At 39.4% G+C, this 27211-nt stretch overlaps 1 protein-coding gene across 6 annotated transcripts in view; it reads left to right on the forward strand.

Moving 5' to 3' along the window:
• The first annotated feature begins 264 nt into the window (after nt 1-264).
• The window catches only part of NCAPD3 (non-SMC condensin II complex subunit D3), a 65614-nt gene continuing 38667 nt past the window's right edge, over nt 265-27211 (forward strand). For 5 of the 6 annotated variants that reach the window (XR_006516133.2, XR_006516134.2, XM_070489889.1 and 2 more), the window contains exons 1-13: nt 368-667; nt 2952-3106; nt 6069-6231; nt 12016-12200; nt 12853-13020; nt 13128-13189; nt 13384-13471; nt 15266-15399; nt 16810-16882; nt 17653-17778; nt 17911-18163; nt 18614-18670; nt 18927-19016. Coding sequence is in view for 4 of the 6 variants with exons in the window: in XM_070489889.1 (XP_070345990.1) it covers nt 604-667; nt 2952-3106; nt 6069-6231; nt 12016-12200; nt 12853-13020; nt 13128-13189; nt 13384-13471; nt 15266-15399; nt 16810-16882; nt 17653-17778; nt 17911-18163; nt 18614-18670; nt 18927-19016 (1618 nt within the window). In the remaining 2 variants the exon portion in view is untranslated. Of the gene's footprint in view, nt 668-2951; nt 3107-6068; nt 6232-12015; nt 12201-12852; nt 13021-13127; nt 13190-13383; nt 13472-15265; nt 15400-16809; nt 16883-17652; nt 17779-17910; nt 18164-18613; nt 18671-18926; nt 19017-27211 lie in introns of all 6 variants that reach the window. The other variant, XM_044751916.2, reaches the window with a different exon arrangement.

The following is a 27211-nucleotide window of genomic DNA, read 5'->3' on the forward strand; positions in this document are numbered from 1 at the left end:
GGCGGCTGGGTGGCTTGTCTACCCCGAGCTGACATGGCGCTGCGGCATCTTTGCAGAATTCGGGGCCTGAGGTCCCGTAGAACGGAAAGAACTGCAGGCGTCCTTTCTGAATCGGTGTTTTGCTTTCCTTTTATTGTTTTAGTTCGGTAAATGTTAGGCTACCATCCACATTCGGATGAGTACAACGTTCGGTTGCTTCTGACGGGGGGACGGTAGCCCTTTGATACGCACAGGAAGTGTCGCTTGACGGGGCGAAGGTGACAACTTATTCAGGAAGTGTACTGTCTCAAGTTCTCGTTAAAGTGTCTTCCCATTTAAGAAAACTAATGCGAGAAAGACGTTATTAGGCCTTAACTTAGGTCTTGACCTCGACTAAAAATAGAAAGAAAAAGAAAATCGCTTGGTGTAAGTTTGTGTCGACAGCCCTAGGCCCGCCCCGCTCTGTGCGCCTGCGGCGGAAGGCCCTGCTGATTGGTTGATAGCGTGTGATTGGTCGGTGCGAAATTCCGCCTGTCGTGATTGGTCTGCAGGAACGTCCCGGGCGCGCGCGGGAGCGAGCTTTGAAAGTTGACCACCGCGGAGGTGAGCCGGCGCTCGGCGGTCATGGTGGCGCTGCCGGCCCTTGGGAGCTGCCTGCAGCCGTGGTGCCCGCTGGATCTCAGCCCGGGTGAGGAGATGGGCCCGCGAGTCTGGAGGAGGCAAGGGCGGTGGTGCCTGGGCCTGCGACGCGCTCAGCCCAGGCCTGGGGTGGCGGGGGTGGGGCGCTCGGCTCTCCGCGGGGGGCGGCCTCGGGTCCGGGCCCCATGGAGGTCGGCTGGCCGGCTCCTGGAGGCGCCCAGCCGGCAGAGGGACGTTAGGTTGCGAGCTGTGTGGTCCGATCTCTTTAGTTCTTCCGCATCTGTTTTCTCGGCCTCCCCCTTCTCGGTCTGCCGGTCTGCACGGTCACCCTTTTCTGTTCCTGGGGTTTTAAATAGCAAATCTATTTCTTCAGCCACTTATTTCTTCAACTGCATGTTCATTGATTGGTTCAGCTGGCTGTGTCACAGGCACCTCGAACATCACAGGAGTGAAACTGGGCTTCCCAAAGCCGGCGAATGGCACCAGCCAGTCCACAAGCCTGCATCTTCCCTGCTCACCACCGCGGTTGTCCTCCCGTCAGAGATGTCTCTCAGGTCCTCCTTGCCCCACTTCGTGAGGCTGCTGTCCAGGCTTAAGCCCTCATTGTAGCCAACCTGGGCACCGGGGGAGTCTGCTAGCTGTTTCTGATGCTAACTCTTCCAGCCCATCACCCACACCTCTCCCAGGATCGCTTTTGAAAACACAAACGTGACCCTGTCAGGTCTTTAAACCTTTAATGTTTCCCCTTTGTTTCCTAAATGACCAAATCTTTGGCATCTGGATAAGAGCTTGCATCATTCACTGCAGTCTTCTTTTCCGAGAGCATAACCTTTGGAGTCGGAGATACCGGGATTGGTCTCTTGGCTCTGCCCGTTAGCATCCATGTGTTACTGGGCAGCTTGCTTAACCTTGCTAAGCCTTAGTTTTCTTATGTCAAATGGGGATTATAATATCTACCTCACATGGGTTTTGTGACGATTAGCTTAGTACCTGGCACATAGTAACTGCGGAATAAATGCTAATAATAACTCTCACCCTTCACGCTCAGTCAGTGCTGTAACTATTTTGTTCCTTTCTAAATAAGTTATACTTTCTTTCCATTTGTGCTGTGTTGTGCTGTTCTCTCTGTCTAGGATGCAGTTTTCTGCATTTCTTTCCCTGGTAAACTCCCACGTTTATGCTCAAATTGAAGAATCATCCTTCCCACCTCTGGCCTACTCCCCCTCCCCCCCCCCCGACCCCAATAATATTTTCTATATGCTGTCTAGTGTTTTACGTATCTATTCAGTTGTCCTACAGTATCCGCAGGGAATTGGTTCCAGGACCCATTTTGGATGCCAAATTCTGTGGATGCTCAAGTCCCTTATATAAAATGGCATAGTGTTTGCATATAACCTATGCACATCATCCCATATACTTTACACCATCTCTAATTACTTATGATACCTAATACAATGTAAATAGTTGTTATACTGTATTGTTTATGGAACAATGACAAGAAAAAAATAGTCTGTACATGTTAAAAGAAAATCTGTACTTGTTCAGTACAGACACAAGCACAGTAGGCCTTTCCAGTCCCTGTTGGTTTAATCTGAGGATGCTGATACCAAGGGCCCACTGCACTGTTTTAACACTCATCCATTGTAAAAATAATAGTAGTTATCATTTATTGAGTTTATTGGTCTCCTCATGTGAGAACTTTTCCTTTTTCTTTGAGACTTGGTAGTTGTGATCCAGAAATTAGATCAGAAATACTGGTGTGCATGTAAGATAAATGGGAGAACGTATGAGAGAAAGAGAGGCAGGAAAAGATGCAAGAACATTTTTAGGAAAATGATTGCATTTGTTTGGAGAATGATTAGAGAAGAGTGAATCAATAATCAAAGCATCTTGAACAGTCAGTTACCCCAGATGCTCATTTGTGCTGTACACTTTATTTGAGTTTATTAACTTGGTTGTAAGATTTTCACAAAGGTCCATCTGAGGCAATCTTTTATTAACCTCTTTCTTCTCCAGATTGAATGTATGGGAAAGCCTGATCATTAAGTGTTTTGAAATATCATTTCCCAAAACTGTTATATCTAAAACGTATTTTCCTTCTTGGTATTTTTAGAAGATGACCAGCCTAATAGTCAACTGTCAATTATGATTTTAAAAAAATATTTTCTTAACCTTTTCTGCTTTCCTTTAATTATCTTACACCTGTATTGTACAGTTAAATGTGAATTGGAACTAATAAACTTTTCTCTTCTTGAGTGTATCTACAGTCTAAAGATTATTGGTGTTTTATTTGTTATAGAACACTTATTGACTTAATTGCATTTTCCCACTAGAATGGGTAGACACAGTGTGGGAACTGGACTTCACAGAGACTGAACCTTTGGATCCCAGCATTGAAGCAGAGATAGTAGAGACTGGATTGAATGCATTCACAAAACTCTATGAAAGTCTCTCCCCCTTTGCTACTGAAGAACATGGATCTACAGAGGTAAAAAAAGGAAAAAATCAAGCTAGCCATCTTTAGGTGTCACAAGTAGAAGATGAAAGTCATTGTTATAATCTAAAGCTTAGCCTTTTTATCTTTTTATTGAGGTAACATTGGTTTTTAACATTGTGTAAGTTTCAGGAGAACAGCTTTATAGTTCAACATCTGTATGCACCACAACGTGATTACCACCAAAATCTGGTTTCCATCCATCACCATATAATTGACCCCCTTTACCCATTTCACCCTCCCTGCAGCTCCCTTCCCCTCTGATAACCACCAGTCTATTCTAGGTATCTATGAGCTTGCTTTTGTGTTTTTTTAATATTCCACATAAGAGTGTACAGTTCCTAAGGAGTATGATAAGAGAAGCATAAAGAATGGGGTTCACTTTTTGGAATGTCCTAATATCTTAACTTTAAGAAAATCTGCTATTATTAAACTGAGAAGTGATTAATTACCAATAGAACAGAGTTCCTTTAAATATTGAATTCTACCTAGTATACTTATTAATATTTAGATCATTAACTGCTTTTCAAAAAACTGAAGGGCTAGAAAACAGAACAAAAAATGCTTAAATATTAACATCTCTGAAAAATTTAACAAAATATTTCCGTTAAAAGTTTCACATAGCTGTTCGAAAATTAAATTATCCAGGTAAACATTCATTAAGCGTAATGTTAAGTACTGCATTAAGTACCTTAGAAGATGAAGTAATGATTAAAATACAGAGCCTCTTCCTACATCAGGGATCCTCCCACAGAGGGAGCATGGAGAATTAAGCACTGGCTCTTAGAGCTTCCACTCTCATTTCAATCACCAAAGCAAGCCGGGTGATCACATCCAACTGCAAGCTGTCACCTGAGTGGTGCCGTGCCAGAGTGAGTCTGGGTGGAGAGCTGGAAATATTTGTGAACTGAAATGTAAAAACTGCTCTAAGTGAGGTTAGATACCATCTAAAAGGAGCATGGAAGAGGGAGCATGGTAAAATTGGGAAGGTTCCAGAAAGAAAGTAGCTGGAGGCAAGTCTTCACAAAGGGGTAGAATGTTAGTTAGGGTCCTAGGGCACTCCTTGGGAGGGGATGGCACCATGGGAATTGGCAGAGAATGCTGAGTAGTGCTGTGCAGGGGCACGGAGGGTTTTCAGAACATGTGGTAGAACACGGGACAGTCAGTCAGCCTGAGAACAGATCATGGGCAGCTTTAAGTGGGGTTCAACTGTGGGCTTCAAAAGTTTGCAATAGTGTGTTTATTGTATATAGGGTTCAGTTCTAAGCATCATATGTAGATTAACTCATTTAGTCCTCACCACCAGCTCTAGGAAGAAGAGGCTCTAGTCAGCAATAGACTAAGTAACGTGAATAGATCTGTTTTAGGACAAATGCTCTTGACCATAAATGGACTGAAGTAGGAAAAAATTGTACACAGGGAGATCCCTTGGGAGATTATTTTGCTCGTCTAGGTGTTATGAGTGTTACAGCATGGTCTGCAGTTATGGTTGTGGGAATTTGGAAGGAGGGCTAAAATCTAGGAACATTTTTCGAGGTAGAATTAATAAGGCTTTGTGAACTTAGCGAGCCTTTGTGGAATCTGTAAGACGTGATGCTAAATGCTGTGGTGACTGGATATAGTGTGTGAGAGGGGGGGAAAGGTCAAAAGTCACCCAGATTTCGAAGCTAGGGGATGATGGTATTGTGAATTGAGGTGGGGAATAAGGGGAAAGAGCAAGATCAAGTGGAAAATTATGAGCTCAGTTGTACACTTTTGAATGTAAGATACTGTCAGGAGGTCCTTAGGGAGCTGTAATCGGTAGTTAGAAATGGGGATCAAAAGTCCAGGAGAGAAATTCAGATTCAACAACATAGACAGGAGAGCTTTCCAAGTCCAGGTGATGGTTGAAGTGCAGTGATGCATGAGATCAGGGAGGGAGTGAAGACCACAGTACAGAACTGAGAAAGCTGGCTGAAGATGACCTGAGGAGGAGCGGGCAGCAGTGTGGGGAGTGCTGACCAGAGACTGGGAAGTGGCTCAGGTATCATATGCTGCAGAGGCGACTGGCAGGCCAAGTCCTGAGACAAGCAGTTGGGGCAGAGGTGATTGGACTGACCTCTGTGACCTCCAGGGCCATAGTGACAGGCGAGTGGAGTAGAGCTGAAGTGGTGTTAGGAATGAGGATGTAACTGCTCTAAAGGTAGGAGGTGATTTCTTCCAGAAGTTTCATGGCAAAGGAAAGGGGAGTGCTGAAAGGGTTTTAGGTGGTCCCTTCTGTAGGCAGCCTGTGCTAATGTGGCCAAGCCAAGGCATCACCTCCCACTGCCCCTGTCTTCAGGGAAGAAGGAAGTACACAGTCCGATGTCTTGGACTTGTGTAGGCCTATGTTTTTAAGGTACTCCAGGATAAACCATATTTAGTTCCTGCTGTGTTTGTGTTTTGAAATCACCCATTTCCTCTCCATGTATTTAATGGGAGAAAGCATGGAACAGTGATAAAATTAATAAAACTGTGGTTTAGATTCTAGGGTTTATTTCCTTTCCTGTTCTCATTGCCCATAGAACACTTAAATTTAAATAAGTTTCTCTAATTTCCTCAGTAATTAGAGTGATAAATGAATTTGGGTACATTAAATGTAGATGGCGGGGTAGCTTGTCTGAGTAATCACAATATAGGGTGTCTTAATGTAGTTTTAGTTCTAGTAATTTCAGAAATACATATGCTTCAAACTTCGCCAAAATTTTTTTTGAAAGTTTAATTATTTAAATTTCTTGTATACTTATTTATCTTTCTAATTTTGAATAATACGTATTTAATTTTTTGTTTCAGTCCCTTTGAAGATGGCAAATGTTTATAATTAGGAGCCAGCCTGAGCTATTTTTTTTGTAAGGCACTAAGTACTTAAAAAATCAAATAATAGGAGATTTTTGCATTTCTCTAATGACTGGCTTTTGTGGTTTGCCCCTCCTCCCAGAGCATTTGGACCTTCTTCATTGAGAATAATATTTCTCACAGTGCGCTGGTGGCATTGTTCTATCACTTTGTTCAAAGAGTCCATAAGAAAAACGTCAGTGTGCAGTATCGAGAATATGGCCTTCATGCTGCTGGGCTTTATTTTCTGCTCCTAGAAGTACCAGGTATGTATATTTGATGTGATAGCACAGATCTTTTGTCGGTTTTAGTTTTTCTCTATTGTTTTGAACTCTTACACTTTTTTTTTCACTTATAAAATGGGGTAGTGGTAACCCCTCTCACAGAGTTGTTCTGAGGATAAAATGAGAGTAATTCTGTGAAGCACATGGCATGTTGTAGGTGTTCAAGAAATGTCTTCCCCATTGTTCTTTAAATGTGTTTATTTTCTGATATTATGCTGTGTCTGTAACCTAATGCAAATAATCCAGGAGGGGTAAGGCTGGAGGGAGAATGCTTCCAAGCTACAAGAGCTCTCACTCACCCTCACCTAATATAAAATTCTGATATTGCCTGCTCTTCTGACTGTCCAGAATGAGAAAAACTGCTGTAGGGAGTAATTGTGTTCTCTCTCTCCTATGTGGGTGTGGAAAAATAGGTTAAAACCACTCTAATAAAGAAAGGATGAGAAAGCAAGTGATACTTGATGAAGGAAAGGAGTCCATTTATGAGCACTGTTCCACTTTGTTGTCAGAGCACCTAGGTGGCTATTCCTCCTGTGAGCAATGAAGTAGTCTCTTCTCCCTCCCCTAAACCCAAGGCAAGAGAAGATGAAACATGGAGGAAGGTACAGCTGGAGAACCCGAAGTTCATATGGAAAACAAAATCACAGGAATAGTCAGCTTTGCTGCTTGTCATTGTTTTTGTAAATGCATTTGTAATAAATGTTAAGGATTTATTCCATATGATTTGGGAATTGGTAAAAAGATAGATAAAGCCTTGAACATTGATTTGTATTATTGTTAATGCTCCCATAATGACTTTTGAAATAAATTCCTAAAGAACTTAGTTGCTAAGCAATATCTCAGTTGTAACTGGTCTCTCTTACAGAAAAGTGGCAGTTTTAAAAACCCAGTTTTACTTTTTCTCTTTACTTGCTTGATACAGTTCCTTGTAATTAAGGTTGAGAGTCACGCCCGAGGGAAGATGTGGCTATTGTTAACTGTATGGCTACCTGCAGCTTTCAAGCAAGTCATATCTTCCTGCCAATTACCTTCTGTTTTGAAATGTTTCTGGGTTGTGGTTGGGATGATGTTGATACTTAATATTCAGTCACAGTACGTTCTTTTTCAAGATTGTTTTGGTTATTGTGAGTCCTTTGCATTTCCATATAAATTTTAGGATTTACATGTCAATTTCTGAAGAAAAAAAAAGGCTGCTGGCGTTTTGACAGGGATTGCATTGAATCTGTAGATCAATTTGGGGAGTATTGCCTTCTTAACAACATTGAGTCTTCCAACCTATGAACACAGGTTGTCTTTCTATTTATTTAGATCTTCTTTAATTTGTTTCAATGAAATTTTGTAGTTTTCAGTCTGCAACTCTTGCACTTCCTTGGTTGAATTTATTCCTAAGTACTTTATTCTTTTCTATGCTATTCCAGGTAGCTATTGTTTTCTTAATTTCATTTTTGGATTGTTTACTGGGAGTGTGTAGAAGTACAATTAGTTTTTGAGTATTGGTCTTGTACCCTGCAACCTTGCTGAACTCATTTATTGGTGTTAGTATGATATAAGATCATAAGTGAATAGACATAATTTTACTTCTTCCTTTCAAGTCTGGGTGCCTGTTATTTCTTTTTCTTGCCTAATTGCCCTAGTTAGGACCTCCAGTACAATGCTGAATAGAAGTGGGGAGGTGGGCATCTTGTCTTGTTCCTGATCTCAGGAGGAAAGCTTTCAGTCTTTCACCCTTAAGTATGATGGTCACTGTGGGTATTTTGAGGATGGCCTTTATCAAGTTATTCCTAGTTTGTTGAGTGTTTTGTTATAAAGAGTTATTGGATTTTGTCGTTTGCTTTTCTGCGTCTATGGGGTAATCATATGGTTTTTGTTCTTTTTTCTAATAATATAATGTATTACATCTGTTTTCATGTGTTAAACCAGTTTTGCATGACCTTGGTGATAGTGTATAATCCTTTTTATGTGTTGCCAGATTTAATATTTTATTGAAGATTTTAGAATCCGTATTCATAAGGAATCTCTTTTTTTGAGATGTCTTTGTCTGGTTTGGATTTCAGGGTGATACCAGTCTCAGAATGAGTTGGGTAATATTCTCATCTCTTCTGTATTTTGGAAGTTTGTGCAGAACTGGCTGTTTTTCTTCCTTAAACTTTTGGTAGAATTCCCTAGTGAAGCCATCTGGGCCTGGAGTTTTCTTTGAAAGAAGTTCTTTGTTTGTAGAATCTCTCATGACTGATAGTGATAGTTTATGTATATATTTTTTCTTCATCAGTCTAGAGAGAGGTTTATTAACTGTGTTGATCATTTCAAAGAGCCCACTTTGATGTTATTGATTATGCTCTACTGCTTGTCCAATTCTTATTCCAATGATTTGGTTCTTCTGCCCTCCTTCGTACTTTGGCTTGATTTGTTCTTATTCTAATTCCTTAAAGTGGGTTCTTAGATCTTTGTTCTCACATACTGTTCTTTGTTTCTAATATAAGTAATGTTATGAATTTCCCTCTATGGACTGCTCTGTCTGCATTCCACAAATTTTGATGATTTGTTTTCATTATCAGTCAGGCCAAAGCAATTTTCTAATTTTTCTTGTGATTTCTTCTTATACCTCTGAGTTATTTAAGAGTGTGTTTAATTTCCAAATATTTGAGGACTTTCCTGAAATCTTATTGTAATTGATTTCTATTTTAATTATGCTGAGATCAGAGCACATACTTTGTATGATTACAATACTTTTTAATTACTGAGTTTTTGGTTTTGTTTAAGTGGGCCAGTATAAGGTCAGACTCGGTGAATCTTCTCCTTGTACTTGAACAGACTGTATTCTGCCTTTGGTGGGTGTAGTATTCCATGAATGTCAATTAAGTCAAGTTGATTGCTGAGGCTTTTCAAGTCTCTTATATGATATTCCGTTTATTTGTTCTATCAATTACTGAGAGAAGAGTGTTGAAATCTCCCAAGTATAATTGTCAGTTTGTCTATTTCTCCTTTCAGTTCTGTCTGTCCTAACTTAAGGTATTTTGAAAGTCTGCTAGATACAAACATACTTATGACTGCATATCTTCCTCCTGAATTGACCCTTTTGGTATTATGCTGTGTCCTTCTGTGTATGATTGTTTTTCTTGTCCTGAATTCTGCTTTTATATTAAGATAGCCATTCTAGTTATCTTATGATTTGTACTTGGTTGGTACATCTTTCCCATGCTTTTATTTTTAACTTCACTGTGTGTTTATATGTAAAGGGTGTGTTGTAGACTTCCTATCGTTGGATCATGCTTTTTATCCACTCTTCTTTGCCTTTTTATTAGAATGTTGACAGTTTAGATGATTATGCTTAATATAATTACCAATCTTGTTGGGTTCCTGCCATCTGGCTGTTTATTTTCTATTTGTCCCATCTGTTTTTTGTACCATTTTCCCCTCTTCCTGCCTTTTTTTGGATTGTTTCTTTAGTATCTTTTATTATCACCTCTTTTGGCTTATTAACTATACTTCTTTGCACGTGTGTGTGTGTGTGTTTTAAGTGCTTGCTTTGGGTATACAATAAGTACTTTTAACAGTCTATCTTCTGACAATATTCTACTAATGTATAGATAATGTAAGAACCTTGGAACAATATACTTTCCTTCCTCCCCTCCTGTTCTTCGTGTTATAGTTGTACATTTTACTTGTACACGTCATAAACCATGCAATTCATTCTTAACATTTTTCTTTGAATTATCTTTTAAAGAATTTTTTAAAAAACAAAAAGAATGTTTTTTATATTTAAAAGATTTTGTCTCATATAATATTCCTTGAGCCTGAAGAGCTTCCTTTAACTTTTCTTGTGGTGCAGGTCTGTTGGCCATCAACTCTTAGATTTTGATTGTATGAAAATGTCTTTATTTCACCTTCAAAAATGTTTTTGCTGAAGAATTCTAGGTTGACAGGTGTTTTTTTCTTTTCTTTCAGTGCTGGTAAGGTGTTATTTCATTATCTTCTGGCTTACATCTTTTCTCATGAGAAGTCTGCATGATTCTTATCATTGTTCCTCTATATATTTTGTCTTTTTTTTTCTGGCTACTTTGAAGATTTTCAAAAGTTTGATTAAATTATCTATACTTTGGTGTGATTTTCTTTGTATTTATCATGGTTTGGTTCATTGAGTTTCTTGGGTCTGTGGATGTATAGTATTTAACAAATTTGGAAATTTTTCAGTTATTATTTCTTTAAATATTTTCTTCCTTCCTTTTTTCTGTGACTCCAATTACTCATATGTTAGACTGCTTGATGTTCTCTCACAGGTCATTGAGTATTTATTAATTTTTTTGTTCTGTGCTGTTTCCTCAAGTTCCTTTACGTTTGTTTCTGTAATGTGTAATCCACTGTTAATTAATCCCATCCAGTGAATTTTTCTTTTTCATGTGAAGAAGTCCCATTTGATTCTTTAAAAATATTTTTCATCTCTTTGTTGCTACTGTTTAATTCTTTTTTTTTTAAAGAGTGGCACCTGAGCTAACAACTGTTGCCAATCTTTTTTTTTTCCTACTTTTTCTCCCCAAATCCCCCCAGTACATAGTTGTATATTCTAGGTGTACGTCCTTCTGGTTGTGCTATGTGGGATGCTGCCTCAGCATGGCTTGATGAGCAGTGCCATGTCTGTGCTCAGGATTCGAACCAACGAAACCCTGGGCCACCGAAGCAGAGCATGTGAACTTAACCACTCGGCCATGGGGCCGGCCCCACTACTGTTTTAATTCTTGAGCTTATTTATAATACTTCCTTTAAGAGTCTTGACTGCTAGTTCCATTACCTCTGTCATTTCTTAGACTGTTTCTGTTGACTGATTATTCTTCCTATCTTGCAGCGCATTTTCCTGCTTCTTAGCATGCCCAGCGCATTTTTACTGGTGCTAGACATTTGAATGTTAGATCGTTGAGTGACTTGGTTTTGTTGTTTTCCTTTCAGTAGTGTTTCAGAGGGTTGTTTTAAAGCTTTGTTAGGGCAGATATCCAGTAGCTTTTACTAGAGCTAGTTTAGCCTGCTGTGAAGGTGTGTTTCTGTCTGAGGCCTTGTACTGACTATTCCAGGTGTTTAACAAGGTCCCTCCATGCTGGCTAGTCAAACTCAAATAGGTCTCAGCCCTGGTGAGTTCTGAAAGCTGTTCATCTTCTAGCTCCTTGGAAAGTGTTCCTTGCTCACCTTCATGGAGTTTTACCCTGTGTGTGCACAGCTCATGTTCAGCCCTATGCAGACTCTAGAGCTCTATTTCTATGTAGCTTCCTCTCTCAAGTACTCTGCTTCATAAATTCCAACTACCTCCACCTTCCTGGCCTGATTTCCATACCCTCCGCTTAGTAAGACTATCATCATGTGCTCAAGTTCAGCATTTTTCTGTTCTTGCCCAGAAATTGCCTCTAAACACAAAACTGGGGCAATTTTAGGGTTTACCTCATTTGTTTCCCCTTTTTCAGGGATTGCAATTCTATGCTGCCTGTTGTTCCATGTCCTAAAATGGTTATTTTATAAATTTTTGTCCAGTTTTATAGTTGTTTGCACCAGGAGGACAGGTATAAAACCAGTTACTCCCTCATGGCCAGATACAGAAATGTTATTTATTTCTCATCAGCAGTATTGCTCACCTCCCAAGGCTGAATTTGAATGGTACTTTTTGCTAAAGAGTTATTGTTATTCAAAATTAATAAAAAGCCTCTTTTTGATTTTTAATTTTTCATGTTACAGACGTATTTCAAGACAATTAAATCTAACCTGCTCTTTATTCTTTATGAATAGGCAGTGTAGCCAATCAAATATTCCACCCAGTGATGTTTGACAAGTGTATACAGATTCTAAAGAAGAGCTGGCCTCAGGAGTCTAACTTGAATCGGAAAAGAAAGAAAGAACAGCCTAAGAACTCTCAGGCAAATCTAAGAGGAAACAGAAAAAGAGGCAAGCCACCCCGGAAAGAGGATATTGAGGTAAGAAGTAAGTGGAATAATAAAACATATCTGTACCAACACATGATTTTGATTTAAGAATTAACTTTGTATTAAAATATGATTTTAGGAATCATGATTGTAACCAAAAGGTCCTAACGTCTCATCAGCTATCCAGTATGACTTTCACTTGCCTCTTGGGCTCCATATCCCACTGAAAGATGACCTTTGTCATCTTTCCAACCTCTCCATCACCTTTGGTTCCCAGGTGTAGTTGACAACATGCTAATAGGTATATTTGCCACATTATCATGTTGTCATGAGAGAGGGTGGTTGATGTATCCTGAGGACTCATGTCCATAAGAGCGTAATGGAATAACATGAATTCCTATTTCTTGTATGACTAGGTAGGACGGTAGAGGTTCTTAATGTGAAAACTTCTAAGAAACACAAGAATTCTCGCTGACACAGAAATATAGAGCTAGATACTCTTGTAACAGTCGTCTAGTACAAAGATTTACCCTTGTGGCTGAGGAGGCCTGGAGCAGTCACGGGACCTGGTCAGAGTCATGCCACCTCAGCAACTGAGCAGCCACCTGGAGTTTCACTGGACCTGATTTGAGTAAATTAAAAACCATGGGACAAAGTGTTGGGCATTATTACACAGTCACCTATACATTTCTTCACAATCTAGATGGATGAAATTGGGGAAGAACAAGAAGATGAAGAGAATATTTGTTTTTCTACCCGGGACCTTTGTCAAATTCGAAATGCCATCTTTCAACTTTTGAAGAATTTTTTAAGGCTTCTGCCCAAGTTTTCACTGAAAGAAAAGCCACAGTGTGTACAGAATTGTATAGAGGTAAGTGAAAATTCCGAGAAACTTGAGGCAACCTCAAAGGGCATAGATGATGGCTAATACTTAATAAGTAGGGAAAATCAGGCCTTTTCTTGGTATCTGTTTTCCAGGTTTTTGTTGCATTAATTAATTTTGAACCAGTTCTTCGTGAATTGCATGTTACACAAGCCAGGTGAGCCACTGAATCTTCTAATGCTAAAATTTAAATATGGTGTATAACAAATTTTGCTCCAGCAGAAGTATAAATGCCATTTTATCCTAATTGACACACAGGTAGAATTTTTTCACTTAAATATGGCTTTAGGGTTAGGGAATATTCCAAGTTAAATCATATCCATTAACTAATCTTTTGCATTTCTTCTTTAGAAACCTTAACCAAGCAAAATACATACCAGAACTGGCCTATCATGGATTGTATTTGCTGTGCTCCCCAATTCATGGAGAAGGAGATAAGGTAAAGGAGACAAAGATCTAACTTAGTTGCTGGTTGAATAGAAAGCATGCAAATCATGTGATAGAAAAATGTTAGAAGCATTTGATGTAATGCCATTTTAATTCGCTAGGTCATTCTCCTGACCTTATGTCATTTGTATAGTAAAAAGCATCACCATCTCTAATTGTTGACCACTCTTCATAACCAAACTTGCATCCAAATACTTGGTGGCCACAGCAAATTATTGTTAGGTTTCCGACATAAAGAGTGGTTCCTGTGTGAATTAGGTAGGAGGATCAGAGAAGCAACTGAACAGAGTATTACCTTTATAGAAGTGTTCACTAAGTTATTCTAAAAAGAGGAATAGACAGTCATAGAATTTTCGTTTCCCTTGGCAATCCATGTGTGCTTCAGTATTTCTATTAGTGTTTGTATTATTTTAGTTGATGATTCTACAGAAACATTACTGGTTCTCATTCCTGGTTAGCATTCATATGTGGATTTTGCCCCTCAAGCGACCTCAATAGCATCACTATTCTAAACATTGGAGTTACAGTTATCCAAGCGTTGTGGTGTTACTAAACTTAGATGTCATTAATAAAACAGGATTTTCCAAAAAATGTGATCAGCCAAGGTCATGTGGCTTTTGGTGGCTGTGATACACTTAATTTCCAGGGGTAGTGCCATGGTGATTAAGAACAGCGTTTAGGTACTTGGGGTTCTGCACATCTGGGCTCAAATTCTGGCTCCATCACTTACTAGCTGTGTATGCTTGTGTGAGTGATTCAACCTTTTGAAAGCCTCAGCTTTCCCATCTAGACAAAAAGGATGAAAGACAAAGTTTCCTCATGGATTTGTCAGCAGTGTTAAATGAAAGAGTACCTGTCAGATGCTGAGCACAATGCCTCTTGTTTAGAAAACATTCCATATTTTACAATTTATTATACCATGTTCATTTCTATGTGCTTGAAATATGAATGTGATAGAATTCACAGTAATGCTTTTCATTTCCTTGCCATTTTTAACATTTTAAAGATAAAAGATGGATGGGAAAATTTACCCTTTTTAGATCCACAGTATCTCTAAAGACATAATGTTTTTAATTGTGAAAGTATTGACGTGATGTTACACAACATTGGCTTTAGCTAGACCTTTAATTACTTGACTTTGGACAACTCACCTTTGGAGTATCTTTTATTATGTGTAAAGTGGAAATGATAATGATAATATATATAAAATGGAAAAGCCTTGCTTACTTCTTGGAGTTGTTGTGAGGTTTAAGAGTAAATTTGGTAAAATCAGTAATATGTATGAATGTACTTAGTGCGATATTGCCATATATTTGGTTTTCAGTAAATATTTTATTTACTGGATAAATGAATTAATTAGTTGAGCAAATTAGATGAGATGATATATTGAAAGGTGCTCTGTAAACTTCAGGTAAATACAAGTGTAAAGTGTCATTCTTCTTCGCCTTTTTCTGGAAGGGATTATCATTAGCATTCTTTGCCATTTGTAAGTGACAATTAATTCTCTCTGTGTCCTAATTTCTGGGCTATAGTATGAGAGAGTGAGGAGAGAAACTAGATGATATTCCTTCATTGTCTATAAGCAGTGCTTTCACACTGTTTACATTGTGTATTTATTGAATACCTGGTAATTTTCCAAAACTGCATTTCTAGTGTTCAGCCAAAAACCATGTCACCCTGACTTATTTTCAGATGGTTGAAATGCTAGACTGTGGTCTGCATCAGTATCTTCGAGGCCCTTGTGTTCTCTGTCATGCCTTAAACCGCATTTTCTTTTCTCTTCTAGGTTATCAGTTGTGTTTTCCATCAAATGCTAAATGTAATATTAATGTTGGAAGTAGGGGAAGGATCGCATCGTGCCCCTCTCACTATTACTTCATCAGTCGTCAACAGTAGAAACCAGGCAGTCCAGTTTATCAGGTAAGGCACACACAGCTTGGATTTTTACTCTCTCTATCATTCTCCTTACTCTTCTGGGCCCTGTATTAACCAAGATTCCTGACACCTACGGAAACTAACAAATTTCTGGCCTGTTTGCGGTTTTGGGAGTCAAAATAAAGCACCTCATAGCTCATCTGGTTCTCCTGGTCTGGGTCACTGTGGGTAGCCTCTGCCCTGGGGCGCTGTCGAGGGGTGAGGAATCTGCACTTCTTGGGCCAGCATCAGCCTCCAGCTGAATCCCACCAGACCGAATGGTCAGCCCCTGAGGGATGACCACGGCTCCTCCTCTGTTTTGTGGATGTCTGCTTCATTGTTTACCACTCTAACGACTCTGCCTCCTCCTTTTCTCTTTCTGTTGCTCTCTTCTCTGAGTCTGTTTCCTTTTGTTCCTTGCCACCTTTTCCTTGTTTCTTCTCACTTTTCTATTCCCTACCCCTACAGAAAATAATTGCTAAAAGAAAGAATTGTTGATTTTTACTTCTTTAACAATAAATGATAGACTGATTTTCCCCTATGAGTCACTTAGCTTCACCTAAAAAGTTCCTTCTCTCAGCTTTATTGCGAAAGACATCTTTGCTATGTCATTGGCTTTTCTTTCCCTCTTTTATTGACTTTTTGGCATTCAATGTAGTGGTGGAGAGAAATGTTAAGTATGTATACGAGAATGTGTACATACCTGGAGGTGTACACAGTGTATAGTGTAGTTGGAGATGTGGGGTGTAGATGATAGAATCCAGGTATAGGCTGTCATCTGATCATTAAGCGAATGTCTTTTGCTAAGGATTTTTTTAAACATTGTATAACTAAGATGTTCTAAGTGGAAACACTTTCTTTGGTTCTTCCATGAGAGTTCATGGTGTTGTCAATTGCAGTAATATTTATATAATGGTACAAATAAACTTAAAACTAAAAATGGGTCAAATCTGGGCATTACATTAATTTCTTCTTGGGTTAAAGTTTGGAGAGGTACTGTTCCAAGTACATCAAGGTGGTAGCATTTCGCTGAGCTACCACGCGGTGGTACTGTGTCTTAGTCTGTTATTTATCCCAAAAGGATATATTTGAGAGTCTTACTGTGAAGTTAGTAAGTAGTCAGGAGTAATGTGAAGATCACATTTTTGCTCCTCCCCGACTGTAGCTGGCTCCTCGGCAACAGCTCTCTGAAACCACAGCGGGAAGTAGCGGATGGTTTTCTGCTGTGACACTTTATGTCTTTACTCTTTATTCACTGAAACAAGGCTGGCAATGTGGGGCTAGATTGTTTTTAATATTTAGAATTTCTAAAACGTAGGAGTAGTGGTTTTTGAGAACAGAATCAAGAAAAATTACTATTTTATTATAATTATAGGTGTATTGTAAGCAGAGGATATGTTTCTTTTTTTAAAACAGTTCACTTGTGGATGAACTAAAGGAAAGTATATTTCCAGTCCTTCGTATCTTACTCCAGCACATCTGTGCCAAGGTACCATTTGCTCTAATAATGACAACAAAAGTATATAATATATGTGGAAGTAAATGTGTTTGTGTGTGTATTTGTTCTTGGGAATGAGTCTGTATCATTACTAGGAGTAGTTTTATGTAGTATATTCACTAGATGTTCCCCTAAACAGAGTGTTCTTTGGGGGGAAAAATCCTTTTTATTTTGGGAAATTTCAAGTATACAAAGAAATAGAATAGGGCGATGAGCACCTATCTTCAACAGTTTTGTGTCATTTATACCCTGTAAGCTGTAACTGCCCCAACACATATGCAACACTGAATGTTTTTTTTGAAGCAAATTTCATCATATCCTTTCATACATAAATATTTCCTGTGTATCTCTAAAGGATAAGAACTCTTTAAAAGCATAACAACAAAATGCTAACACATCTAAAAAACTACACAGTAATTCCTTAATATCATCAAATATCCAGTCAGTGTTCAAATTTCTATGATTATCTCTTAAATTTTTATAACAATTTGGATGAATGATTCTTAACTTGAACCTAAGGGGCTCACAAACTCTTTGAGATGATATGCTAAATTTGTACTTCTGAGGAGAGAGCTTATAGATTTCTTACAGGTTAGTTTTTAAAGGGGTCTCAAACTTAAAATTTGTTATTCATTTCTGTAGTATTTAAAGATCCACTAAACGAGTTACATTCCCTTGCTTCCCACTAGTATCACAACGTGGGTTTCAGTTGTCCTCCAGGTGGACATTGGCTGGACAGCTTCTCAGTGTCTGTGTTTCAGGTGATGGATAAATCAGAGTATCGGACCTACGCAGCCCAGTCCCTGGTCCAGCTGCTCAGCAAACTTCCTTGTGGAGAATATGCCACATTCATTGCCTGGCTTTACAGATATTCACGAAGTTCCAAGGTAGGAGATACATCTGCATAAAGTCTTGGCTCCTGGCTCTGCAACCTTGTAATGACAGCCAGGTCTGAGTACATAGGAATCTGTGGTTTTTATTCCTATCTGATGGAGATTCTTACGATTTTGCTTCACCAGATCCCACACAGGGTTTTCACTCTTGATGTTGCCTTAGCTCTCTTAGAACTACCTGAAAGAGAGGTGGATAACACTCTCTCCTTGGAGCAGCACAAGTTCTTAAAGCATAAGTTCTTGGTCCAGGAAATTATGTTTGACCGTTGTTTAGACAAGGCACCGACTGTCCGCAGCAAGGCGTTGTCCAGTTTTGTACATTGCCTGGAGTTGTCTATTACCACTGCATCAGAGAGCATACTGGAACTTCTGATTAACAGTAAGTGTGTTGACCATTGTAAGACAGAACTTGTCTCGTGCTTGTCGAGAACTTGGGCTGCAAGTGAATCGTTCTTTGTTGTGGCAAAAATAGATATGGTATGATATACTTTTACCCTCATAAACCTATTTCAGTATATTTTATTGTTGAATAACTTTTTAAATAGACAAGCCTGATCCACTTTAAAGGCCATTTTAAGTATTTCACATATTCATGTTTTAGAGGTGAAATTGTTGGCTGCCTCTCCTGTTACTTTGCATTGCTGGGTATTGGCTGTATTGGGCCTAATCTCTTTTCCAAATGTATACCCAAGGAGAACATTGTCAGTTGTCAGCAGTTTAGAATCTGCCTTGTCTTTGGGCCTAATTATCTTGATTTTGATTCTTCTGTATTTATTTAGGGTTTATGATACTATAACTCTTGTCCCTCTCATCTATCTGCTATTTTTAGGTCCTACAATTTCAGGAATTGAGAGCCACCCTGGTACCTTACTGAGAAATTCATTAGGTAATGGACCGATATGTTTTCAAATATTGAATAATTGTCTTTTTATTTAAAGGACTTGCTGGATATTTGAAATGTTTTTCTATCTCCGTATTTATATGTTTTTTAATATTGTACTTTTTTTCTTCATCAAAGAAATTGAAATTAATTTCAGTAATGTAGTAACTTAAATGTGCAATATGCCATGCTTATATTATTATAAAGTGCAACAAATTTATCCCTTAATGACTGAGCCTTTCTTTCTTTAATTATTTTTAAGCTTTTTCCTATCAGAAGCAGACACTTGACCCTTCCAGAGGCTCAGGGGTGATCAATATAGACAACAATGGTGAAACAGTTGGATCTGGGGGTATGTCAGATTTTATCACTATCAGATGAGTAATAACTATTGGATTTCAGACAACTGTAGGTAGAGTCTAAAAACCTTTTTCTCTGATTAATTCACCCTTAAGACTTGGAGCATCTTTTTTTTTTTGTTTTCTTAAAAGTGGAGTAATTTCTATTTTATTATATTTTTAATTGATGTCCTTGCACTATATTTTATTTTAAGATAAAGAATAATCTACATTCCACTTACAATGTACTAAACCCCAGTATTTCTGTAACACTTAAGAGAATATTAGCAAATGTTTTATTTCTTTATAAAGTCAGTTGTTGTGAACTCTTGGGATTGCTGACCAAAAAAGGACCAGTTACTAGGGAAAGTGCAGTAGAGATTAAATTAGTGTTTGGAGAAAAGTCATCACAAAAAAGGGGAAAGGATGAAAAATACTACGGTACTCAATCTTGTTCCTGTTTTTTATTCGTTGTAACTTTTTTCACTATGTCATCTTGACTGATTAAGCCATCCTGGAATCCGCTTTCAATACATGGTAGGGAACTGGGAGGTCAAGCTTCCATTGAAAAAGACAATTCAGGGTTTAATTTCTCTTCACCAACAGTGTGAAGTGTTTTTTTTGAGGAAGATTAGCCCTGAGCTGACATCCACTGCCAATCCTCCTCTTTTTGCTGAAGGAGATTGGCCCAGAACTAACATCCATGCCCATCTTATGCTACTTTATATGTGGGATGCCTGCCACAGCATGGCTTGCCAAGTGGTGCGTAGGTCCGCATCTAGGATCTGAACTGGCAAACCCTGGGCCACCGAAGTGGAGTGCATGAACCCAACCATTGTGCCACTGGGCCAGTCCCTGAACCATTTTTTAATGGATCGTATGTATAGAATGGAATGGTTATGGGGTCCTCTCTGCCCTGGACTCCAGCACAGGATTCCGAACACAAGTGATGCCAGATCTCTTCTGTTGACTCATTGAACCAGAATAATCTGGGATGATTTAAGTGTCAGTGTGATTCAGTAGGGGAACAACAAACCTGGACTAGGTAGTAGACAGACCTGGACCTGCTCTAAGATTCTGTTTGTATCTGTCTGTATGATCTTGAGAAAGTCGCTTTACTTCTCTAGGCTCCTTTTTCATATATAATATGACATAGCATAGAATAGTGGAAAATATATTACAGTTGAGAGGCATCCTGAGTTGTTTTACCAGCCATGTTACTAAATAGCTGCAAGACCTGAGACGTGGAGGTCAATAAAACTGCCTAATTGTCACTTTCTGATCCTAACACCTTCCCTGTCTTTCACAGAGGACTGTTGTCAGAGTTTATGGAAATAATGTTTAGAGAAGTGATTTAAAAGATAGGTAGATAGAGGGCCAGCCCCATGGTGTAGTGGTTAAGTCCGCCATGCTCTACTTCGATGGCCCAGGTTTGCAGGTTCAGATCCCAGGCACAGACCTACGTCACTCGTCGCTACATCACATACATCACTTGTATGTGGGCTGCTGTGGCAGCAACCCACATACAAAATAGAGAAAAATTGGCACAGATGTTAGCTCAGGGAGACTCTTTCTCAAGCAAAAACAGAGAAAGATTGGCAACAGATGTTAGCTCAGAGCAAATCTTCCTCACCAAAAAAAAAAGATAGGTAGGTAAATAGTTAATTTATTCTATAAACATTTATCTGGTCCCTCCTAATCTGTGCTAGGCATTGTAGATACAGACTTTAATAAATCAGTTCTATCTCTTAAGAAGCAGTGGGAGAGACAGATACATGTGTATGTATATTTATATGTATAAAATTTTAATACTGTGAGATAGGTGCTGAGGTAAATGTAAAGAGCCATGAGGATAATTACTTCTTATCATTTCAGCCTAAAAGATCAGCATAGAATCAGGTTTATATGACTAGATATTGGCATGTGTTACTCAAATTAAATTCAGAGCAATAACTCAATATATATAAACAGATTCCCTAAAATATTGTAAAGAAATTTAATCTGGAAAAATACTGAATGTTTGTGTTGACTCTAGTCTTTGTGGTGAGTTACAGATTTACTGTTGCACAGATACTTTTCCAAACAGTATCAATTTGTATTGATTTAATGATGCTTCCAAATTACATAAATGTGAGTGGAAAGTAAAAACATATATGCATTTGTATATAATTCTGAATGAAAATATTAAATTGATAAGGCATCTTGTGGATGGCAAATATTTAATATTTTGGGATCTCTGAACTGCATTACATTTATATTGTCCTTTGTGTTTTATAAAGAACTTTCAAATTCACCAAGCTATGTGATTGCTACCATAAGTTTACTATAAAGTAGACAAGGCCATTTGTAGATGTGTAAAGATGGGGCCCAGAGGGGAGGTGACTTGCCCAGATCCTGCCTAATGGCTGGCAGAACCAGGTGTAAAACTCAGTCTTCCTGACTCAGTCCAGGTAGTTGTTTCCCATTCCCATAACCTCAACCATCCTTCATTCAACCACTGACTCTCACATCTGCATCTTTAGTCCTCATCTCTCCTAAGACCTACATTTCTAATTACATTTGAAAGAATTCCACCTGTGTGTTCTAGCAATCTATCAAACTCATTAGGACTCGAAGGAAGCTTTTATCAGTTGATCCCACCATTTGTCTCTTAACTGCTGTGTTTCTATATGCCATTTAACCACTTTGCCATTTTTCACATTTCCCATTTCTCCCTTTCATTCACTTTTCTTAACTTACCACTTGCAAGGCCCCGTTGATTCTGTTTCAACAATGTCTCCCGTTTCTCTCTTCTCTTTTCCATGCCCACTGTTATTTTCTCATATAGGCACAATTGCAGTAGTCTTTTATGTGGTTTACTGCCATCAGCTTATTTTTTTATTGAGTATAATTGACATATAACATATTAGTTTCAGGTGTACAACAATGATTTGATCTTTGTATATCATTTGTTCATCTACATCTGCTGCCAATCCTCCTCTTTTTGCTGAGGAAGACTGGCCCTGAGCTAACATCCGTGCCCATCTTCCTCTACGTTATATGTGGGACGCCTGCTACAGCATGGCCTGCCAAGTGGTGCCATGTCCGCACCCAGGATCTGAACTGGCGAACCCCAGGCCGCCAAAGCAGAACATGTAAACTTAACTGCTGTGCCACCAGGCTGGCCCTGATCTTTATTGTTTTTTAGTCGCTATTTATTTCTGCTCTGATCTTTGTTATTTCCTTTCTCCTACTAACTTTGGGCTTCCTTTATTCTTTTTCTAGTTCCTTCAGCTATAAAGTTAGGTTATTTATTTGACATTTTTCTTGTTTCTTGAGGTAGACATTTATTACTAGGAAATTCCCTTTTAGAACTGTTCTTACTGCATCCCATAAATTGTGGTATGTTGTATTTCCATTTTCATTTGTCTCAAGGTATTTTTTTATTTCTCTTTTAATTTCTTCGTTGATCCATTGGTTGTTCAGTAGCATGTTGTTTAATCTCTACATATCTATGAATGTTCCAGTTTTCTTCTTGTGGTTGTTTCTAGTTTCATATCATTGTGATTGGAAAAGATGTTTGATAGGATTTCAGTTTTCTTAAATTTAAGGCTTGTTTTGTGGCCTGACATATAATCCGTCTTGGAGAATGTTCCGTATGTGCTTGAGAAGAATTCATATTCTGCCACTTTTGGATAGAATGTTCTTTCTGTATCTGTTAAGTTCATCAGATCTAATGTGTCATTTAAGGCTGATGCTTTCTTACTGATTTTCTGTCTGGATGATCTATCTGTTGATGTCAGTGGGGTATTAAAGTCCCCTACTCTTACTGTATTACTGTCTATTTCTCTCTTTAGGTCTGTTAATATTTGCTTTATATATTTAGATACTCCTATGTTGGGTGCACAGATTTACAAACGTTATATCCTCTTGTTGGATTATTCCCTGTATCATTATGTAATGCCCTTCTTTGTCTTTTATTATGGTCTGTTTTAAAGTATAGTTTGTCTAATATAACTATAGCTACCCAAGCTTTCTTTGGTTTCTGTTTGTGTGGAATGTCTTTGTCCATCCCTTCACTTTCAGTCTGTGTGTGTCCTTACATCTGAAGTGAGTCTTTTGTAGGCAGCCTATAGATAAGTCTTGTTTTTTTAAACGTTCAGCCACCCTATGTCTTTTGATTGGAGAATTTAGTCCATTTACGTTTAAAGTAATTATTGATAGGTATCTACTTATTGCCATTTTGTTAATTGTTTTCTGACTGTTTTGTAGTTCTTCTGTTCCTTTCTTCTTTTTTTCTCTTTCTTTGTGATTTGATGATTTTCTGTAGTGGTATGCTTAGATTTCTCTCTCTTTATCTTTTGTGTACATACTATAAGTTTTTGCTTTGTGGTTACCATGAGGCTTACGTAACCCTGTTTATATGTATAATAATCTGTTTTAAGTTGATAACAGCTTAAGTTGAATGCGTTCTAAAGCTCTACATTTTTTCTCTCTCTTCCTCACCTTTTAGGTTTTTATGTCACATTTTGCCTCTTATTATCATGTGTATCCCTTAAATAATTATTGTAGTTAGAGTGATTTTTACTACTTTTGTTTTTAACCTTCATACCAGCTTTGTAAGTGATTAATCCACTACCTTTACTGTATATTTACCTTCACCAGAGAGATTTCTACTTTCATATGTTTTCTTGTTACTGATTAGCACCCTTCTCTTCAGCTTGAAGAAGTCCCTTTAGCATTCCTTGTAAGGCTGATCTAGTGGTGATGAACACCTTTAGCTTTTGCTTGTCTGGAAAACTCTTCATCTCTCCTTCAATTCTGAATGATAACTTTGCCAGGTAGAGTATTCTTGATGGGAAGTTTCTTCTTTTAGCACTTTGAATTTGTCATGCCACTCCTTTCTGGCCTGAAAAGTTTCTGCTGAAAAATTACTGGTAGTCTTATGGGGTCCCTTTGTACATATCAAGTTATTTTTTCTTGCTGCTTTTAAGATTCTCTCTTTGTCTTTAACTTTTGACATTCAATTATAATGTGTCCTGTGTGGGTCTTTTTGGATTCATCTTTTTTGGAGTTCTGGCTTCCTGGATTTGGATCTCTGTTTCTTTCCCCACATTAGGGACGTTTTCAGCCATTGTTTCTTCAAATAAGTTTTCTGCCCCTTTCTCTCTATCTTCTGCTTCTTGCACCCCTATAATGTGAATATCAGTCTGTTTGATGTTGTCACATAAGTACCTTAAGCTGTCCTCACTTTTTTAAAATTCTTTTTTTTTTTTTTTTTTTTGCAGCTCTGATTGGGTGAGTTCCACTGCCCTGTCTTTGAATTCATTGATCTTTTCTTCCGCTTCATCTAGTCTGCTGTTGAACCCCTCTAGTGTATTCTTCAGTTCACTTATTGTATTTTTCAGCCCTCTGACTTCTGTTTGCTACTTTCTTCTATTTCCTGTCTCTTTATTGAAGTTCTCACTGTGTTCATCCATTCTTATCCTGAGTTCACTGAGCATCATTGTGAACATTAATTATAAGTTGAACTCTTTATCAGGTTAATTGCTTACCTCTGTTTCATTAAGATTTTTTTCTGAGATTTTATCTTGTTCTTTTGTTTGAAACGTATTCCTCTGTTTCCTCATTTTGCTTCACACTCTGTGTTGGTTTCTCTGTGTTAGGTGAAATAGCCATCTCTCCTGGTCTTGAAGGAGTGGCTACCTGTTGGAGATGATCCTTATCATTCAACCCTGCCCTAACTCTTATTGTCTCTCAGACCTTGGTGATTGTCCAAGCAGCCTACTTTATTTTTGATAGCTCCCAGTAGTTGAGGGTGTGTCTAGACCTGTTAGGGGAGGATCTCAGTCAGCACCAAGCTTCAGGCTGATTGGAAACCAGATCATCAGGCAGCAGCTTTTAAAGTATGCAAATGTATACAGTCCTGTGGGCTGCAAGTGTAAGCCCTGCTGGCCACCAGACTAGGTGATCTGGAGGTGTTCCCTGGATGGCAGGCACACAAATTGGGGCTCCAGATGAGTATATAAGCTTCTTTCTGGGAGATACCAGCAAGCTGTAGTGAGGTTGTGGGAGAGCACAAACACAGTGACTCCAGCTTACGATCGCCAAGAGCACCTCCACAGGCCTCTAGGTGTGCACCAGACCTGAAGCCTGCCCCAGGCTGGAGCTCCAGGACCAGCAGATAGGCCTCTGTCTCAGCAAGACTGCCGTATGTTTCAGTCTGCTGTCAGTGCACTGCCTAGAGGGTGGTCCCCTGCCAAGAACTCTCTGGTTGCTACAGTCCTTTGGTACTCAGGAATGCAAGCCCTCCTGGCCACCAGAGCCAGGCGATCAGGGGCATCCTCTGGGCAGCAGCTGCAAAAACCAGGGCACCAAACATAAAAATCTAGAGCGCTGGACATGTGTAAGAGCACCCCTCCAAGAAATGCTGGTGCTCTGGAGGGTGGCAGAGGGAGAATATGAAGATAGTGCCCACCCTCTGAGGTCTCTGGAAGGGTTTATGGTTAGCCCTTAGATGTGCATTTAATTAGAGGCCTGCCCCTCAGGCTACAGCTATGACGATAATCTCACAGGCCTCTTTCAGAGAAGATTAAGAGCTTCTGGGTCTGTTGTCTCTTGCTGTGCCCTGAGGGAGATAACTGTTTGAGAACTTTCTCCATTGGTTACAGTTACCTGGCTTCTGCAAGCATAAGCCGCCAGAGCTAGGTAGTGTAGAGGCATCCCCTGGCAGCAGCTGCAAACATCGGGGTGCCAGACGGATATAAGCTCCTTTCTGAGAGATACTGGTGAGCTGGAGCAAGGCAGAGGGAGAATGCAAACACTGCTTCCACTAGCCTCCACTCCCTGAGAGCATCTCTGTAGCCTCTTCATTGTGCCAGACCAGAAACCTGCCCCTCAGGCCAAAGCTCCTGGACAAGCAAATCGGTCTCTTCCTCAGAAGCCTGGGGGGTGTTTCATTCTGCTGTCTGTGCAGCATCCTGGGGGTGAGAGTCTGCCCAGGACTGTCTCTCCAATTGTTACAATCCTGTGGGACCCAGGAACACAGTGCCCTGGCCTCCAGGGCCAGGTGATCCAAGGGGCTTCTCTTGGGCTGCAGCCACAAAAAGCGGGACATCAAACTTAAAACCAGGGCACCAGACATGAGTAAAAGCTCTCCTCTGGGAGATTTTGGTGCTGTGGAGCATGGCAGATGGAGAGCGTGAAGATAGTACCTGCTGAGGGGAATAAAAGAAAAATAAATGGCACCTGCTAACTTTAGCAAGACGAAGAGAGCATGAAAATGATGCCCACCAGTTCCTCCTTCTCCAGAGCGTATGCTAACAGGCCTCTGCCCCTCCAGCTGACTCTTTAAGACTAGCAGGTGAATCTGTTTCACAGAAGGTCTGGGTGCTTTTTAAACAGCTGTTGCTATGCTGGGCCCTGGGGTGGGCGAGTGTGCAGAGCCCTGTAAGAGCTCTTTGTTTCTCACTTAGCTACAGCCTTTTGGGGCTCGTGGACAGGAGCCCCATTGGTTTTCAAAGCCAGATGCTTTTGGGGTCTCCTCTCTCAGGTGCAGGTCTTAAAATTTGGGGAGGCTGACGTGGGTTCTGAACCCTCCGCTCCTCATGGAGAAGCTCTGAGTTTGTAAGTACCCTCCTGATTTGTGCATCTCTGCACCAGAGGTGAGGTTTATGCGAGACTGTCTCAGCCCTTCCTACCTGCCTCCTTGTGTCCTTTTTCTGTTTGCTGCTGTGAAGGAGTTGCTCAGCTAGTTTTCCAGTCTCCTTCAGAGGAAACTGTTCTATATGTAGCTGTAGATTCTCTGTTTTCCTGGGACGAGGTGAGTGCAGGATCTTCCTACTTAGCCGTCTTGAACCCTCTTCCTTTGCCATTTTTTTAAATGAGTTATTTGTCTTTGTTTTTGAGTTGGAAGATTTCCTTGTATATTCTGGATCCAAGTTCCTTATAGGATACATGATTTGCAAATACCTTTTTCCCATTCTGTGGATTGTCTTTTCACTGTCTTGATGGTGTTCTTTGAAGCATAAAACATTTTACCTTGGATGAAGTGCAGCTATCCACTTTTCCTTTTTTTGCTTGTGCTTTTGGTGTTATAGCTTAAAAACCATTGCCTACTCCAGGGTCACAAAGATTTACTCATACGTTTTCTTTTTTTTTTTTTTTTAAAGATTTTATTTTTTCCTTTTTCTCCCCAAAGCCCCCCGGTACATAGTTGTGTATTCTTCGT

This window comes from Equus asinus, chromosome 20 (assembly GCF_041296235.1).
Source record: "Equus asinus isolate D_3611 breed Donkey chromosome 20, EquAss-T2T_v2, whole genome shotgun sequence".
NCBI lineage: Eukaryota > Metazoa > Chordata > Mammalia > Perissodactyla > Equidae > Equus > Equus asinus.